This window comes from Stegodyphus dumicola, chromosome 1 (assembly GCF_044657685.1).
Source record: "Stegodyphus dumicola isolate Sdum_Otavi_A_Nest chromosome 1, ASM4465768v1".
Lineage (NCBI taxonomy): Eukaryota > Metazoa > Arthropoda > Arachnida > Araneae > Eresidae > Stegodyphus > Stegodyphus dumicola.
In genome coordinates this window covers 171,974,300-171,990,287 of record NC_140768.1, presented here as the reverse complement: position 1 = coordinate 171,990,287, position 15,988 = coordinate 171,974,300, and the positions used below count along the sequence as shown (strand labels likewise).

Genomic DNA, 15,988 nt, shown 5'->3' with positions numbered 1-15,988 from the left:
CAATGAGTTCACCACAATAAAATTAATATCGCAAATAAAATGAGTCGCACGGACTGGAACTGGAAATTTAGTTAATTCGAATACATTTCGTTTTCCCCATAACACGATCAATTATTAAATGCAAGTGGCCTTGTTTGGGTCATTCCTTCCTTGCCTTCAATATACCGTTCATCAGGAGAGTAACCATTTTAATGAAAGACGAGGAACATTTCTTTCACACTCTATTATTACTGCTTCTAATCCAAGCATAGAGTTAAAATTTCAGTTTTAATATGATATTAGCTTGTAAAGCTTGAAGTATAACGAAAATGAACAGTAGCGTAGTGTTAAATTTATTCAAATATTTTTCAATTTGAATACATACAACACAAGATTAAAGAAAAAACGTTTCCAAGATTTAATGTAGTTTATTATCACCAATACCTTCACACTTTTCATGATTTTATGGTGTATTACCATCACTTTAGAAGTGATAGTACGACTAATTAATTATTTTGCATAATTTTAGTATAATAATAGTTAATAATAATGGAAAATATAAAAAAGCTATACATCCCCCCCATCTCCGGCAAAATGTTTCTTGCAGCCAACTGCTCTTTAAGGAAAAAAACATTTAAATATCTGTGAAAGTTGAAAAGAAAAAAAAAGTGAAATCTATTATTCTTTTTCAGGTACACCACCACGGACAGCAACAGCAACACTCACAGTAGTAGTAAGCGATATAAATGACAATGCTCCTCGATTTTTGCGAGATTACAGGCCCGTCATTATGGAACATTCGCCACCACAAAAGGTAGAAGAAATTCTAGCAACGGACGACGACGATCGTTCGAAAGGAAATGGGCCGCCTTTCACATTCAGGATGGATCCTAACGCTCCAGACATCATCAAGCAATTCTTCGATGTTCAGCATGATCCCAGTATATAAAAATTTTATTTATAATATATTTCTTTTTAATTGGTACTTGATAGAACTCAACGTTTCTCGCTGATCGTAGCAGTAGAAGTCTAGTTTTTAGGTGACTTTTTTTCCTTTATTTAACTATATGTAAATTACTAGAGATATTGATAATCTTATGGAAAAGGAAAATATAGATAAACCGAAATACTTATATGAAAATATGAACTTATATATTACATGAACTTATATATATATATAAAGTTGTGTGCCCAAGGACTGTTTATAGTGCCACTGTTTATTATGTTGTTTTGACTATTTAACGAAATAGTCAAAAAGAACATTTCATAAAAAGTAAAAATTTAAAAATTATTGAAATAAACCATCGTCTTTATAAGGTTGATTTTGTCTAATTTTAAATTAATAAATTTTGACATTAAAATAAACTATTATTTTCATTATAATGACAAATTCATCTTTTATGAAATCTTTTTATCTATCAAAAAATCTGTGGAAATAAAAACTAATGTTTATTTGACATGCGGATGAACCAACTTTACGTGCTTTTCTGGCCATAGTTTTTGTATTTGAAACACACATTTTCCACAGCAATTTTCGCGTGTCTTTTAAATTATATTGCGAAATCATCTTTTATGAAATATTTTTCTTTTTTTAATCTATCAAGAAATCTGTGGAAATAAAAACTAATGTTTGTGTGACATATGGATGAAGCAACTTGGCTTGCTTTTCTGGCCATAGTACTTTGAGTTTGTATTTGAAGCACACATTTTTTCACAGCAGTTTTCGCGCGTCTTTTAAATTATACAAAGAAGCTATAAGAAAGCTTTGGAAAACACTAATGAAAAGAATTATGGGACTAAATTCTCAGAGCTTTTGAAATTATATTTTAATACCATAGTAATTATATGAATTTGGTGCTAATTTTACAGAATATTAATTGACGCAAAATATTATCATTTATTTTTAATAAACAAAAACGAATATTCCGTTGAAATTATTCTGACGATCATACTCATGTGTGTAATTACACTCGTATACGTTTGAGAAAAAGAGTATTTACATGTATCATGAATTTCTATTTGAATATCACTTGGAGTATTTTCATATATTAAATATAAAGCATTTAATACAATAAAATGTTATACTCTAGTTTGTTTTTCTTTAACTTGTATATTATTTTGTTATGATGCAGCGGGTGCCAATGGGGATGGCATGGCTATAGTAACATCGAAAGAGCGCTTCGACCGAGAACAACAGAAAGAGTACCTAGTACCGATTGTGATCAAAGACAGTGGAACCCCATCAATGACTGGCACCAGTACGCTGACCGTCATCATCGGCGATGTTAATGATAACCGGATGCATCCAGGCAGCAAAAGAATCTTCGTTTACAACTTCAAAGGTAGCGTTTTCTTTAAATTGTATATCGGAGCCCTTATTTTGAAAGCCAATATTTGCCATGACTTTTTCATATAAGATTTAACGTCATTTTTTGTTTTGAAAATGTTAACTTAATATATTGCCTACATGCTGCAGAGATTTCGTTTGCATAGGAGAACACTGTCGGGATAAAAAAAAAAGGGAAACTTCTATAGCTTTCGTTCTACTGGGCCGAGTGACGAAATTCAAATTTCGTTTTTCATATCTCGAAAGCGCGACTTAAGATATTTATTAGATTTATATATAGCGTTGTCCTAATATAAGTATATGACACAAAATCGTACTTTTTCTGAAATAATATGCCAATTTTTTTCCATATTTTGATTCTATGACTCAAATTATGCCAAATTGTGCAAGTTTTGTAAAAATCGCACGAGTAGTTTTTATACAAACAGGTCTCAAGATTTTAGCTCCGCAAGCTAAAATCTTGAGTTACTTTACTAATTAAAACTGTTATCTTTTACTAATTAAAACTGATATATATTTATTAATATCTCTTTTTTGATTATTTTTACTTGATTCATTCTTCCAGAATTCGAAATTTAGGCTTAATCTAAATATAATTCGCACATTTTTAATTATTTATTATTAAAATTTGTATTTTTAAATATTTTTTATGAATTTTTCGAAAAAAAAATTATATTATAACCTACAAAATTTTTAATATCGCGTTAAAGTAGATGTATTTTAGACGCACCTGCAAAAAGTTAGAGTTTTTTATTCCAAATTTTCTAAGATATATATGAATCTACATATTTTAGCGTTTTGAAATTTGGCATCTTTTTTTTTTTTGAGCGATAATAACGGCAATCGATAATACGCACTGTGTTAAAATTACTTGAAAGTATGAAGATTGACTTTTTTTCCTCTCGTTTACAATGAAGAAAAGGAAAATGGGTTGCTATAAATTAAGAAGTTCGCCAAGTGAATTATTCGTAGCGGAAACTGAAAAAAATACGCCAAGATAAATTTTTAAATTAATCGAACTTCGTGCGCTTGGCGCTGCGCCAGCTTTACGTTCGAGTGATGAAATGTTTTGTATATAATAAAGTATCATATGATTAAATACAGTGTCTTATGAAATAATTGCCCATTAAAGACATAGGCTTATTCTTAAAGATTTTTTATCCATGCTCTTCTTGTCTCCATAATCTTATACTTTACGCAACTTACGTAAAATGCGTAAATGTTTCTATCTTGGAGTGGGTGAAAATTCGCAATTTTATGACACATAAAATATTCACTATTTTTTCGTTTTAAGCTTTATATATGCTTAAATTTAAGATTGTTACGAAATTTTTCGAAAATTTGGGTTAGCTAGTGTTTACTTAGTAGTTAGTGTTACTTTGGGTAGTAAGCGTTTAGTCAAGTAAAAGGGGCGATAACCAGCGTATAGACAAAGTTATCGCATGTCAGTAGTGCCTTAATTGAGATGAGGTGATTGGACTCTTTGGAGCTGCAAGTATAATTGTGTATGCCAATTATATAATTTTATTTATTGCTATTATTATTACACATTACATAATTTTAGTTTCTTGCTATTATTATTATACATTATATAATTTTAATTTATTGCTTTTCTGCTAAAATATGCAATGCACAGTTATGAATATAAAGCACATTTCAATTCACCATAGAATTTTAAATGCGTAATATCAATTGTGCTTTTGTTTTTAAGTAAGCTTTTAAAATGAGAGTACAGTGCAAAAGGATTCTTTTATATGATACATTTTAAAAACATTTTTCACATTTGAACGATACCAGAGTGTCAGTTTTGGAAACAAGAAACACAAAGAATGAAAAAATTTATTGGAATAATTTATTGTGCTTTGCATCTAACTAATGAGCCCATCGAAATTATAGCCAAAACCTTCTGAATAATTCCTCCATTAATCCTTTTAACTTATCAGCGCAAAAATTTCCAATTTCCGAAAATAGAAATGAAAGATTTTAATTCTCCATAGAATCCTTTCATAGAGGAAATACTTTAGAATCTCAAACCTCATGTGCCCTTTCACTAAATAAATTTTTATGATTAATTTTCCTCGCCAATCTATTTTCTAGATGAATATTAGCTTCAAACCACTTTTATTCTCCTGTCCGTAATTTAGGAAATCAGTTCTTCTCCATTTATTTATAAGATGGTACTCCAAGTATAGTCTGAATAATGATTGATTATAATATCCAAAAGAAAGGGCCTCTTGGGATGTTTGTTAGAGTTTAATTTTCTTCGCGAAATATTACTCTTGAAGATAAGACTAATGTTTCATCAAAATAAGACTTAAAGCATTCAAATGCTGTTATTCAGCCGCTTCATTTTTTTTACTTGCATTATTAATGCCAATGCCTGCTTTTATAGAATTAATTTTAAAAATTCCTTAATAGTTAATTATGACTCTCGTCGCTTTGTGGAGGGAAATCCTTGTTCATTATTTCATTACAGATAGCAAAGAAATTGAATCTATTCTTCAGTTTTAATGAATAATTTTAATTTAGGCATTCTTCATTCTCGTTATCTCTACTTCAGATCTTCCAATATTTAAGAAATTAAACTTTCATTCCTTCACTAAGTGTGCTTTTAATTCTTCATTTTAGAAAGTGGGATTATCTATCAGATCCTTGAGAGTGAAATGAACTTCTAATTAAAATGTGCTGAACTTAATAAAGTTTTCGTTTCATGTGAAGTTATAGACAAGGCTAAGATGAGTTTTTGTCTTCTTCGCAGTTTGTATTAGATTACTTAAGCAACACGCTGAATGAGGTTTAGTTTATCAACAAGGATAAGCCTAATGCTTAAGTATGTAGCACTTTTTTGTTTTAAAACTGCATTAAAAATTACGTATTCTTTCACCTTAGATAAAATTTATCTCTGAAAATTACAAAAACACCATTTTCTAACTATCATTTATTATGAATTCTTAAAAGTATACATAAAAATTCCTGAAATGTGGAGTAAGTGAGAAATTATTTTTTACCTGGGACCTCTTCTTTCCCAAATAGTGCATGCTAAGTCCAACATTTGAGATTTCGAATTAACACCAAAAGTGGGTTGTGTGGGGTTATCTGGAACTATTAGGAAAGTATTGTAATTTTCTCCCTCCTTTCCGCATGCCTTCGTGGTGTAACGGTAGCACACTCGGCGCGTATTCGAGAGGTCCAGGTTCGACTCCCGGCGAGGGCATTGCTCTTTTTTCGTGTTTTCTACTTATAAAAGTCCTTATGACTCTACAGTGGCTCTCAAACTAAAAGGTGGTGGATGACGATTATTCATCACCAGGGTTTAGCGACTGGGTCCCCTAATCCCCATTCGCCGTTTAAAAGGGAAAATATATAAGGTATTTTCTTCCTCTTTTCCGCATGCTTTCGTTGTGTAACGGTAACACACTCGGCGCATTTTCTAGAGGTCCAGGTTCGAGTCCCGGGGAGGGCATTACTCATTTTTTGTGTTTCCTACGTCAAAAATCATAGTTACAACTTAAAAAGTAAATTGTAGACTGTATTAGGATTGTCTAAATTACCGTAAAAAACTCCAGGACGCAGTTAATAATTAAATCGCTCAGACCTGTAAAGCAAAAATTCAAAACCAAACCTAAAATAGTCTTTTGATTGAAGTCGACATGATATAAAGATCTCGTTCATTCAGAATAACAGCTGAATTTATGCAAATTAAGTTAAATCACTTGTTTTGTCATTTTAATTAAAGAAATTATAAGAAAGTAAGTCAGTTTTAAACTAAGGTAAATGTTTGACTAATAAAACCTGGAATTATATTAATGGAAGTTATATTACATATGCGGACTGGTGCTGACCAGACACTGACCAGCAAAATTAATGAAAATGCGTACTTAAATCTTTCGGTCTGCCTGTCATTGCCAAAAGAGCTCTTCATATGGGATATACATTCAACGAGACTTTGGTAGATACCTCTTGATGTCTGATAAACTGTTAACGTCCCTATTATAAAAATATTCATCATTTTCCGAAAATTAACGAGTTCGAGGTGATTTTATTTTCTTTCTCTCTCTCATATCGCAACAGCTTGAATAGATTCATTCGTGATGAATATCTTAAGGTCTGTAATTAGGTAATCTGAGACCTGAAAGATCAGTATTTTAATACAACTCACTATTATCTCTTTTTTAGGTGAATCTCCTCCAACTCCTATCGGCCGAGTTCATGTAGAGGACTTGGACGATTGGGATCTTCCGGACAAATCATTTTACTGGGAGAACAACATTGCCCATCCCAACTTCGAGGTGGACAAGGATACTGGCCTCATTGTCATGAAGAATGTGACCAGCGGGGGCACATACTTCTTGCGCTTCGTAGTTCATGACCGAGTCCATACCCAGGAAGTTGCGGCTAATGTGTCCGTCACCGTGAAGGAGATTCCAGAAGAAGCCATATTCAATTCTGGATCCATCCGCATTTCAGGTAGCTATATGATCTCTTAGTTTGTAAGGATCTTAAGTTTTACTAACGTTTATTTTATTTTAAAACTTTACTATCCTCTCTTATTTTCCACTTCCGGCCAGAATTAAACGCGTTAACTTGTTTATGCAAATTGTACTTGATAACGCCCAAGTATTTAAGTTGTGGCTTTTTGCCAAGAGTTAGAGAGAGGGAAAATTAGCCGCCATGCCACTGCATTCCGCACGAGTTTTCAATCAGCTGCTGCTTGCCTTTAAGGCCAGAGGTTTAGTCCTCTCGTTATTTAAAATGTATTGTAGTTTCGGCAGTTTGCGTACTACATACGTAATAATTTAAAGGGCAGTCTTAGCGTTAGGCCATTGTGTTAAACTAATTCAAATTTAGCTCTTAGTTTTAGTTAGTTAGTAGTTTTTATATTTTTACGTTCAGACCACAAGTAGTTGGTCTTTCTTTCCGAAGTGTGGGAGCGACTGTATTATTGTGGAAAATAAAGGGTAACTAAACCCTTTTCATATCGTTATCTCTTCAACACTCCTGAAGACATAGTTTATAGTCAAACTCTCTGTCCAGTCAGGACACACCATGTTTCCAAAGCAGATCAAGAGAAATACAAGTCCTGATAAGTTTCTCAATTAGAATTTAACATGCTTGTTTACCCTATTTTCATCCTTAGTTGACAGTTTTTGTCACAGTTTTTTTTTTCCCTTGATCAGCTCTAGATAACTGTAATTCGGAAAATTTGATATTTTTCTAAACAAAGGATATCTTCCCTTTATTATTTTGTTTCTTTTTCTCTCAATACGTGCCCATATTAATCTATTGTCATTCATAAAATTAATTAAAGAGCTATTACTGCTAACTTTATAAGATCTTTCTTAGCATGCGTCCATAGTGTAATGGTCAGCACGCTGGACACGTATTCGAGAGGTTCGTGGTTCGAGTCCCGGTGAGGGCATTGCTCATTTTCCATCTCTCCTGCTTCAGAAATAACTAATATCTCTACAGTGGCGCCGGAACTAAGAAAGGTGGTGGATGATGATTCTCCACCGCCAGTATTTGGCGATTGGGTCCCCTAATCCCTAGTTGCCCTTTAAAAGGGGGAGTATATAAGGTATTTCTCCCGCCTTCTTAGCATGCCTTCGTGGTGTAGTGGTCAGCACGCTCGACACTTATTCGAGAGGTCCGTGGTTCGAATCCCGGCGTGGGCATTGCTCATTTTTCATCTCTCCTGCTTCGAAATAACCTAATATCTCTACAAGTTTGCCACCACGTACTGACCAAGCAATTTAGAAAGTGTACATTTATTCATAAAAACAGCATTCTTTTAGTAAAATAATCTTAATAATTTGCTTTTATTCTTTTCTTTTTCTGTAAATTAAGGAAAACATCTTGCTAATTGTTATATCTTTTTGATATTTAATCTTATTCCTGAGAATGAATACTTCCTTTGCAATTGTTATTTTGTTTGATCAAATTAACAAGGTTTTAGAATTTTATGTTAATGAATCAAAACTGAGACGTATTCCATCATTTGCCTCCTTTATTTAGTGAAAGAGATTTCCTTGAATCTTTCCATATCCTTGCTAATCTTTCTATCTTAATGAATGATTCAAGCATTTTTACTGCATATTGGATTTTTTCAACCTTTACCACATTTTCCGCCATTTAGAGACGTTTTACGTCCTTTTTCCAAATTATATACCTTGAACTCGCTTATCTTGGTAAATGCATTAAAGCCTATTATAAATTACATCTTGTAAATTTTTGTCAATAAACTATAACCGCAGTTATTTACATTTAATTATTGACTGTTTAGCTATCGATATAAAAATTAGCTAATTCTTGATTCAAATATTTCTTTCAAAAAATCATTGCTAGTTCATTGTGGGCTTGAAGGACCCATCTACTAATTTATTTTAATAATTTTATCTCTTCCTTTAAACAGTAAATATTAAGCTAAGAGATCTACAAATACAAATATTTCGCTACTCCAGAATTTTGGCAAGATATGTTAGTTGAATGAAAGGCTAAATTTTAGCTATAAATGCATACTATATCAACCAAAGTAATTTGCACAAAAGTATAATTTCAACTTCGATAACAGTAAAAACATTATTTCAGCCATTTATTTTTATATCTCTTTCTTTCACACTCACTTCAATACATTTACTTCAATGCTGAAAAGTTAACAAACTTTTACCTGTCTAATCTTTCAATATGCATTTGTAAGTATGCGTCTCTAATTTACATTGATTTCGTTATACCCAGAGAAAATTCCATAGCAATTTCGAATTAACTTTTATGCATAAATATACAGTTAACAGTTAAATAAAAAAATACATAATCTTACGTAAATTAGTAAGCAAATATTTATGTTCTTTTTAGGTATCAGCGCCGAAGATTTCATTCGCGTCTGGAACTGGACTGAAAACAGACAGGTGAAGAGCAAATATCAGAAATTCCGAGACATGATCGCCAGTTTGACAACGACGCGGAAAGACAATGTTGATATATTCAGTGTCATTCTGAAACAAGAGAGACCTCCCATCACCGATGTGAGATTCGCCGCTCATCGTTCCCCTTACTTCAAGGCGAGCATGCTTAACGGAATAGTCGCCCTCAACCGGGAGCTGGTAAGTTACCAAACTGAAGGTGAATCAGAATTTCATAAAATATCGTATGAACTTTAAATGTCACTCTCTGATTTGTTATTTAAATGCTGTTTCTTAAAACTGACAGAGTGTCCTGTTCAGAATTTTTGTCATCTTCATATATTGGGCCATATAAAAAGTCTTCGCTGTTTTTTGGTGCATTTTTTAACAAAATTTGTTTTGTTGAAAATCAATTTTAATCAAGTACATATTGACCATTATTATCTATTACCTTTTGCCATTTTCCGGGTAGCTTCAGAATTCCTTCGGTGTGGAACTTCTATGCTTTATAGTCTTAAACTTGGCCAAGTGATTTTCACCTGCGTTTCGGTCGAATAATTTTTTACCATCAAGAGAGTTTTGCAGAGACCAAAACGAATGATAGTCATACGGTGCAAGGTCTGGGCTATACGGTGGATGCATCAAAACTTCCCAACCAAATTCCGTCAATTTGTTCCGAGTCGTCAAAAATGTGTGTGGCTGCGCATTTGTCATAATGGAACACAACTCCCTTTCTGTTGGCCAATTGTGGTCGCTCTTTCTGGATTACCTCGTTCAAACAGTCAGTCGCACAGTACAGGGCCAAATTGATAGTTTCGTTAGGTTGCAATTTATATGGCACCCAAACATTGAGCTTTTATTCTGTAAGCTGCTCTTTTCAAATGATTCCAAACTGTCATATGATTGATGCTTAGTGCATCTGTTATTTCCTGACAGCTTACGTGCCGGTCTTGCTCTACCAGTTGCAAAATTTCATCGACCAGCCGACTAGAGCGAGGTGCATCTTTGCTATCGAAATGTCCGGAATGGAATAGAGCAAACCACTCCTGGGTCCTTCGTTCTCTCACAGCATTCTCACCTTGCACTTCAGAAATTTTTCAGCATGTTTTTGCGGCGATTTTACGTTTTTTATAGTAAAAATGCATCACAGAACGTATTTCTTCAGATATTTTGTTTTCAAATCAATATAACGTTTTACACGAGCACCAAATTAGAAAATTATCTTCACAAACAATGGAAGCTGAATGTTACCATTTAAGCACATGTTCGTTTGAGATAATCGCGTGAGTGTTACCGGATATATAGGCATCAACACCATCTAGTGGCAAAAAAAAACCCGAGGAAACTTTTAATAGGACCAAATAATTACACTCATGTCCATAAATTAAGGATAATTCGGAGTCACGCTGAAATCGAACTCTAAAATAAATATATCACCTGTAAAATCACTACACACATCTTCAAGAATCATATGGAAATTTCAGGAAGTAACCAGATGACACCGATGGTACTTCACAATGACGAGAGTGTAAGACAGTGATATATAAGGAATATAGGCAAAGAAGTAAAATTGTTCGCAGGCGCTTTATAAGCATTTCAGTGCAATAACCGAATAGTTATGACACAAAGGACGCATTTGGATGATTTTTTACGTGGTAGAATTATCGGCCGTTTGGAATGTGGGCGTACTCAACTGGAAGTATCAGACGAACTTGGAATTGCCCAGAGTGTCATCTCCAGGCTTTGGCAACAACGATTCCAAGATGATGTTAATGTGAGTAGACATTACAGCACAGGTCGCCCAAGAGTTACAACGCCGAATAAGGACCGGTATTTGCCAGTTATTGCCAAAAGAAACAAGAGGAGCACAGCCTCAGACCTGTCTCGTCAGCTCTCTTCAGCCACTGGTACGACAATTTCAGGGCAGACCGTGTACAGACGCTTAGGGCAGATTGGTCTATATGCTCGTAGACCTGTCAGATGCGTTCCACTTACTGCAACTCACTGTCGCCTGCGGTTAGCCTGGAGTAGAGAGTATGCATTGTCGCCACCGCAACAATGGGCTTGTGTGATGTTTTCCGACGAGTCCAGGTTTAGCTTGCAGTCTGATTCTCGCCGGACTTTCATATGGAAAGCTCCAGGTATCCGTTACCACCAAGAAAACATCATTGAGCGACACCTTTACGGTGGTGCAGGAGTGCTCGTTTAGGGAGGAATTATTCCGGGTTCCAGAACTGACCTGCATGTTCAAATTGGAACCATGACAAGTCAAATCTATCGGGACGTCATTCTAGAACAACATGTACGTTTGTTTCGGGGCAACATGGGCGCACAATTTGTGTTTATGGATGACAACGCCCGTCCTCACCGTGCAAACATCGTAAGCGAATGCCTTCAATCGGAGGATATCACCCGTATGGACTAGCCAGCATTCTCACCGGACTTGAATCCAATAGAGCACGTGTGGGACATGCTTGGCCGATGAGTTGAAGCCCGTCAACCTCCTCCTACATGTCTACCGAAACTTCGGAGAGCATTGCTTTTTGAGTGGTGTAATATCCCCCAAGATTAGATCGATAATTCGATACTCAGCATGATTAGGCGTTGTACGGACTGTATTGCATCGTCTGGGAGACATACGATGTATTAACAATCATACCAACCATGTAATATTGGTTTTTTGTAAATAGGTTTTTTTTGTAATTTGCTCCAGGGAGAAAAAATCGCTAATTTTTTTAATAATATCAAACATATAGCATCTTTTTTGCTCTTTACCTTTTGTTTAATAAATAAGCTTTACAAATAAGTCAAATTTGTTTTGCTTCTAACTCTTCTTTTGCCTGATTTTGCATTAATGGACATGAGTGTATTTTAATGGGTATAAACTTTGAGTCTATGAAAAATGGATAAAATCTTAAGAATTTATTTCTGATATAGGTCTTTTAAGCAGATACAAAATATATTCCAAGAAAATTGATGCTAGACAATTCACTTTTCTGAATAAATCACTTGTTATTCTCGAATATATCGTTCAGTTTGTTGACAGAAACTATAGTACGTAAAAGTATATATAACGGCTATATTAATTACGCAAAAATATGGAAGGCAATTAATAATAACTAAACAGCCCGAATTTATATAAACACTAGCTTGTGACGAGGAAAAATAACACACGCCAGTTCCATAAAATCATTAAAATAGTTCTCAGGTACTCATAAAAAAACGTTCTTTTTTTTCCCCTCTGTTATAGGAATTCGACTTTAAAAGCCATGTCACAATAATTGTGATGTTAGTAATTAATTAAAACATTTTCACATTTTGTTAAAAGCTGCAATCTGTTACTTGCTGTTAAATTTAAAACTCTACTGATTTAAAAATATGAAGCGTACAGTACATCAGCCTCTTAATGATAATAATTGTTATATCTCTTCGAAATTTAAAAAACAAAACCTTAAAACCCCATAACTTTCCATGGAAGAGTCATTGCATAACCTCTACCACTTCTTTTAGCATAAATTAATGAAAATATAGGAATTACTCGTAGCCCTTATTTTATCTTGAGTTATGTTTACCAAGCATTTTTAAATTAAACTACTCTTGTTAAAATTCTTCCATGAAAATATTTTCATTAATTCTTATCATGAAAGGAATAATTTTAGGTAGGATTATAGCATGATATTTAAAAACGAAGAATAATTTATTTTCCAGTAAATCTCTGTAGGAAAAAATAATAAGTTTCTTTTAGAAAACCCTTTACCTTACACTTTGCTTAGCTATTAGTTTGCTATTAAGTCTCTCCCCCAACATTATCTCTTGGAATTTAAATGTAGTGGATATAAGAATGTCAAGTGAAATTTTTCGTTAAAGTTTGCATGTTTAAGTCACTTAAGTAACAGAAGATTTTTTTATTAACATCTTTGTATATTTTTCTTAAGATTAAGAAAATTTTAAAAGAATAAATATCCCAAAAAGAATAAAATTTCAAAGCAAGCTACTTAAATTTATCCTCAAATCAATTACTTACTCATCTAAATTCAAATCCAGTGTAAGAGAAGAAGGAACGCAATAAATATTTTTGCTTATAAGAAATTTTCTTTAATAAGAATTAAAACTTCTTTACATTCATTGTAAGTTTGAGTCATTCTGAAGTACAGTTTTAAGAAGAGTTACATGTTCCCGAATTGTGTTACTCAACGCCCTTTGCACTTTATGCATCTTAACTTGAGCTTAGGAAAATGATTCAGACAGAACTTTTCAATTGGGATAACTTTTATATATATATATTTTTAATGTTATTAAAACATTTTATTATGCATTTAATTTTAACATTATGCAATGAATTAATAATTTTAACATTTATCTCATACATTTGCAAAAGCACAAGCATTAGGCTTACGAAGCTTCGGGCTAAAGGCGGCATAATTTCAGTATATATTTGCAATTAGTTGTAATTACTTACTTATTTCGTTTATTTGCCAGTTTGTAAAGATCCCCAAAATCTGTAAAACCTGGCAACAATATCAATGACTTATGAGCAGAGCAATAAATCATATCTTTGACAATTATAGTTTTTTAAGATTTATTTATGTTTAATCCGTAATCTTACCATCATTGCCACCTGTTTCAAAAATAAGGTTGGAATCTAAAGCTTACTTATTATTTCAAATACACAACTAATAATGTGTGTACTAAGGCAACTTTTTATATTACTTAATTGTATGAAGCTGCTTGATTCTGATACACATACCCATTCATTCTTGGATTTTCAAGATGACAAAGCATGTATCGTTTTAAAGCTACTACACGTCGTTTTCACACATTTTTCAGGGTTAATTAGAAGTGAAGTTGAATATTTTTTAAATAAGATCTAAAAAATGTTTAGTTTTTCTAATAATGGCCATTCAGCATTGCGAAGTTGAAGAACTAAAACGAAATCGCAGTGCTGATTGATCATTATGTCCAGAGTGAGAAGAAAGATGTTATAAAGGTTCACCTTATCTCCCAGAAACTGCTCTAGCACAATTAAAAATGGTCAAGGAGAGCTAAAGTTATTACGATTAGCTCTAGTAAAATTTGAGAAAAAATTCATATTTTTAAGAGCTCGAATTTTTGTTATAAAGGTGACATAAACAGTTCCAATTTGTTTTACAGGGCATTAAATTACGTTTTTTATCATAAGCAAACTGCTGCTTTATCTCAGAAAATCTAATTTAATCTAATTTTATGCTTTATCTATATTCAGATTGAGCAAGAAGTTGGCATTAATATCACGATGGTCGGCATTGATGAATGTCTGTTTGAGAACATCAACTGCGAAACTAGCTGTACGAATATTTTAATGGTAGATCGTCAGCCCATTGTTGTCAACGCCAATCGTACATCCTTCGTTGGTGTCAACACATGGGTTCAACCGAAATGCGTCTGTGGTGCTCGGGACTTTTCGGAAATCGAAACCTGCAGGAAGAGGCCTTTACCCTGTCATAACGGTGGTCGATGCTTCGAATCATACGGTGGTGTGAGGTAAGTTATTATATTTAACTTATCTTATTATAATCTAGCCTATCTCGATTGCTTTTGAATAATATTTTTAAATGTTTGAATATGCTTACATTTTCGATTCGTTTTGCAGCTGCAAATGTCCAGAGGGTTATGAAGGCCCTCAGTGCCAGATGACAACTCGCAGCTTTGGTGGTCGAGGTTGGGCCTGGTTTCCCTCTCTCCAGCAGTGCGAGAATTCACACCTCAGCCTCGAATTCATGACTCGAAAGCCAGATGGTTTGCTACTATACAATGGACCAATATCGAATCCTGATTTAGGAGAGATTGCTGTGCAAGACTTCATCTCCTTAGAATTACAAAGTGGGAGACCCAGGTTGCTTATTGACTTCGGCTCTGGAACAGCAGAGATTGTGGTCTATGTAGACGAATCATTAAGCGATGGTGAATGGCATCAGCTAGACGTTTTCTGGGACCGAGAAGTAAGTATTTACATTCAGTTTGCATGTTCTTTTATTTTACTTTTAAATTTCAATTTTATTTTGCACGAGGAAGAACTAAAGTAACTTTCGTATTTTTTGCTGAAACATTTTATTATTAAGATATATTTTTGCTAAGTTTACAAGAATCAGATATATTTCATCGATTTTAGCCGTAGTTCTCGTTACTTTTAATGCAGTTGTATCCAATTTTAGAAAGACTGGATTTTTCATGAAAACCTGTAGTCTGACTGACTCCTTTATCGCATTGCCAATACCGAACATTTTGCCAGGGAAGGTTTTCTCTAGAATTCGCTCATAAACCTGATGAATCTATATAAATGTGTCTCAGAATCATTTTCCGTCTACTGATGGATGTCTATTGCTAAATCATTTTCAACATCCAAAATTCGAAGCTCTCCTCTTCGTACATATTTCGAAGTAGATGTTGGCTTGTTTTATAACATGCTGATCTTACCTTTTCCATAATCCATAACCTGAATGCAGATATATGCTCACTGCTAGACATATTATGCCTGATCATAATTTGTCTAAAATGTAATCTACAGAGGCTGTTCGCACATTTTTTAGACGATCTTGGTAAGTGGTAATAAAACATCGTTTGCTGCAAAAGACGTAATTGCAATTGTACTATGTTTTTAAAAGTTAAAATTATCGTCTGTGGCTTGAAAGTTTTGTTTTTATTCAAAATGGCGAATTTCACAAAGCAGTGGTTCGAAGGCTACATTTACGCTCTTTCCGAAGAGAAATATGCATACTCCGTTATCCAA

The 15,988-nt window shown here is 33.6% G+C and overlaps 1 protein-coding gene and 1 non-coding gene across 7 annotated transcripts in view; both read left to right on the top strand.

Moving 5' to 3' along the window:
- The window catches only part of LOC118184756 (neural-cadherin-like), a 639,735-nt gene that overhangs the window by 562,531 nt on the left and 61,216 nt on the right, over positions 1-15,988 (top strand). For all 6 annotated transcript variants that reach the window (XM_085823079.1, XM_085823083.1, XM_085823080.1 and 3 more), the window contains exons 10-15: positions 672-920; positions 2,112-2,321; positions 6,503-6,793; positions 9,176-9,423; positions 14,465-14,742; positions 14,852-15,200. In XM_085823079.1, coding sequence (XP_085679205.1) covers positions 672-920; positions 2,112-2,321; positions 6,503-6,793; positions 9,176-9,423; positions 14,465-14,742; positions 14,852-15,200 — 1,625 coding nt within the window. The remainder of the gene's footprint in view (positions 1-671; positions 921-2,111; positions 2,322-6,502; positions 6,794-9,175; positions 9,424-14,464; positions 14,743-14,851; positions 15,201-15,988) is intronic.
- On the top strand, positions 7,926-7,998 carry TRNAK-CUU (transfer RNA lysine (anticodon CUU)). The gene has a single exon. It is a non-coding gene; the product is annotated as a tRNA-Lys (tRNA).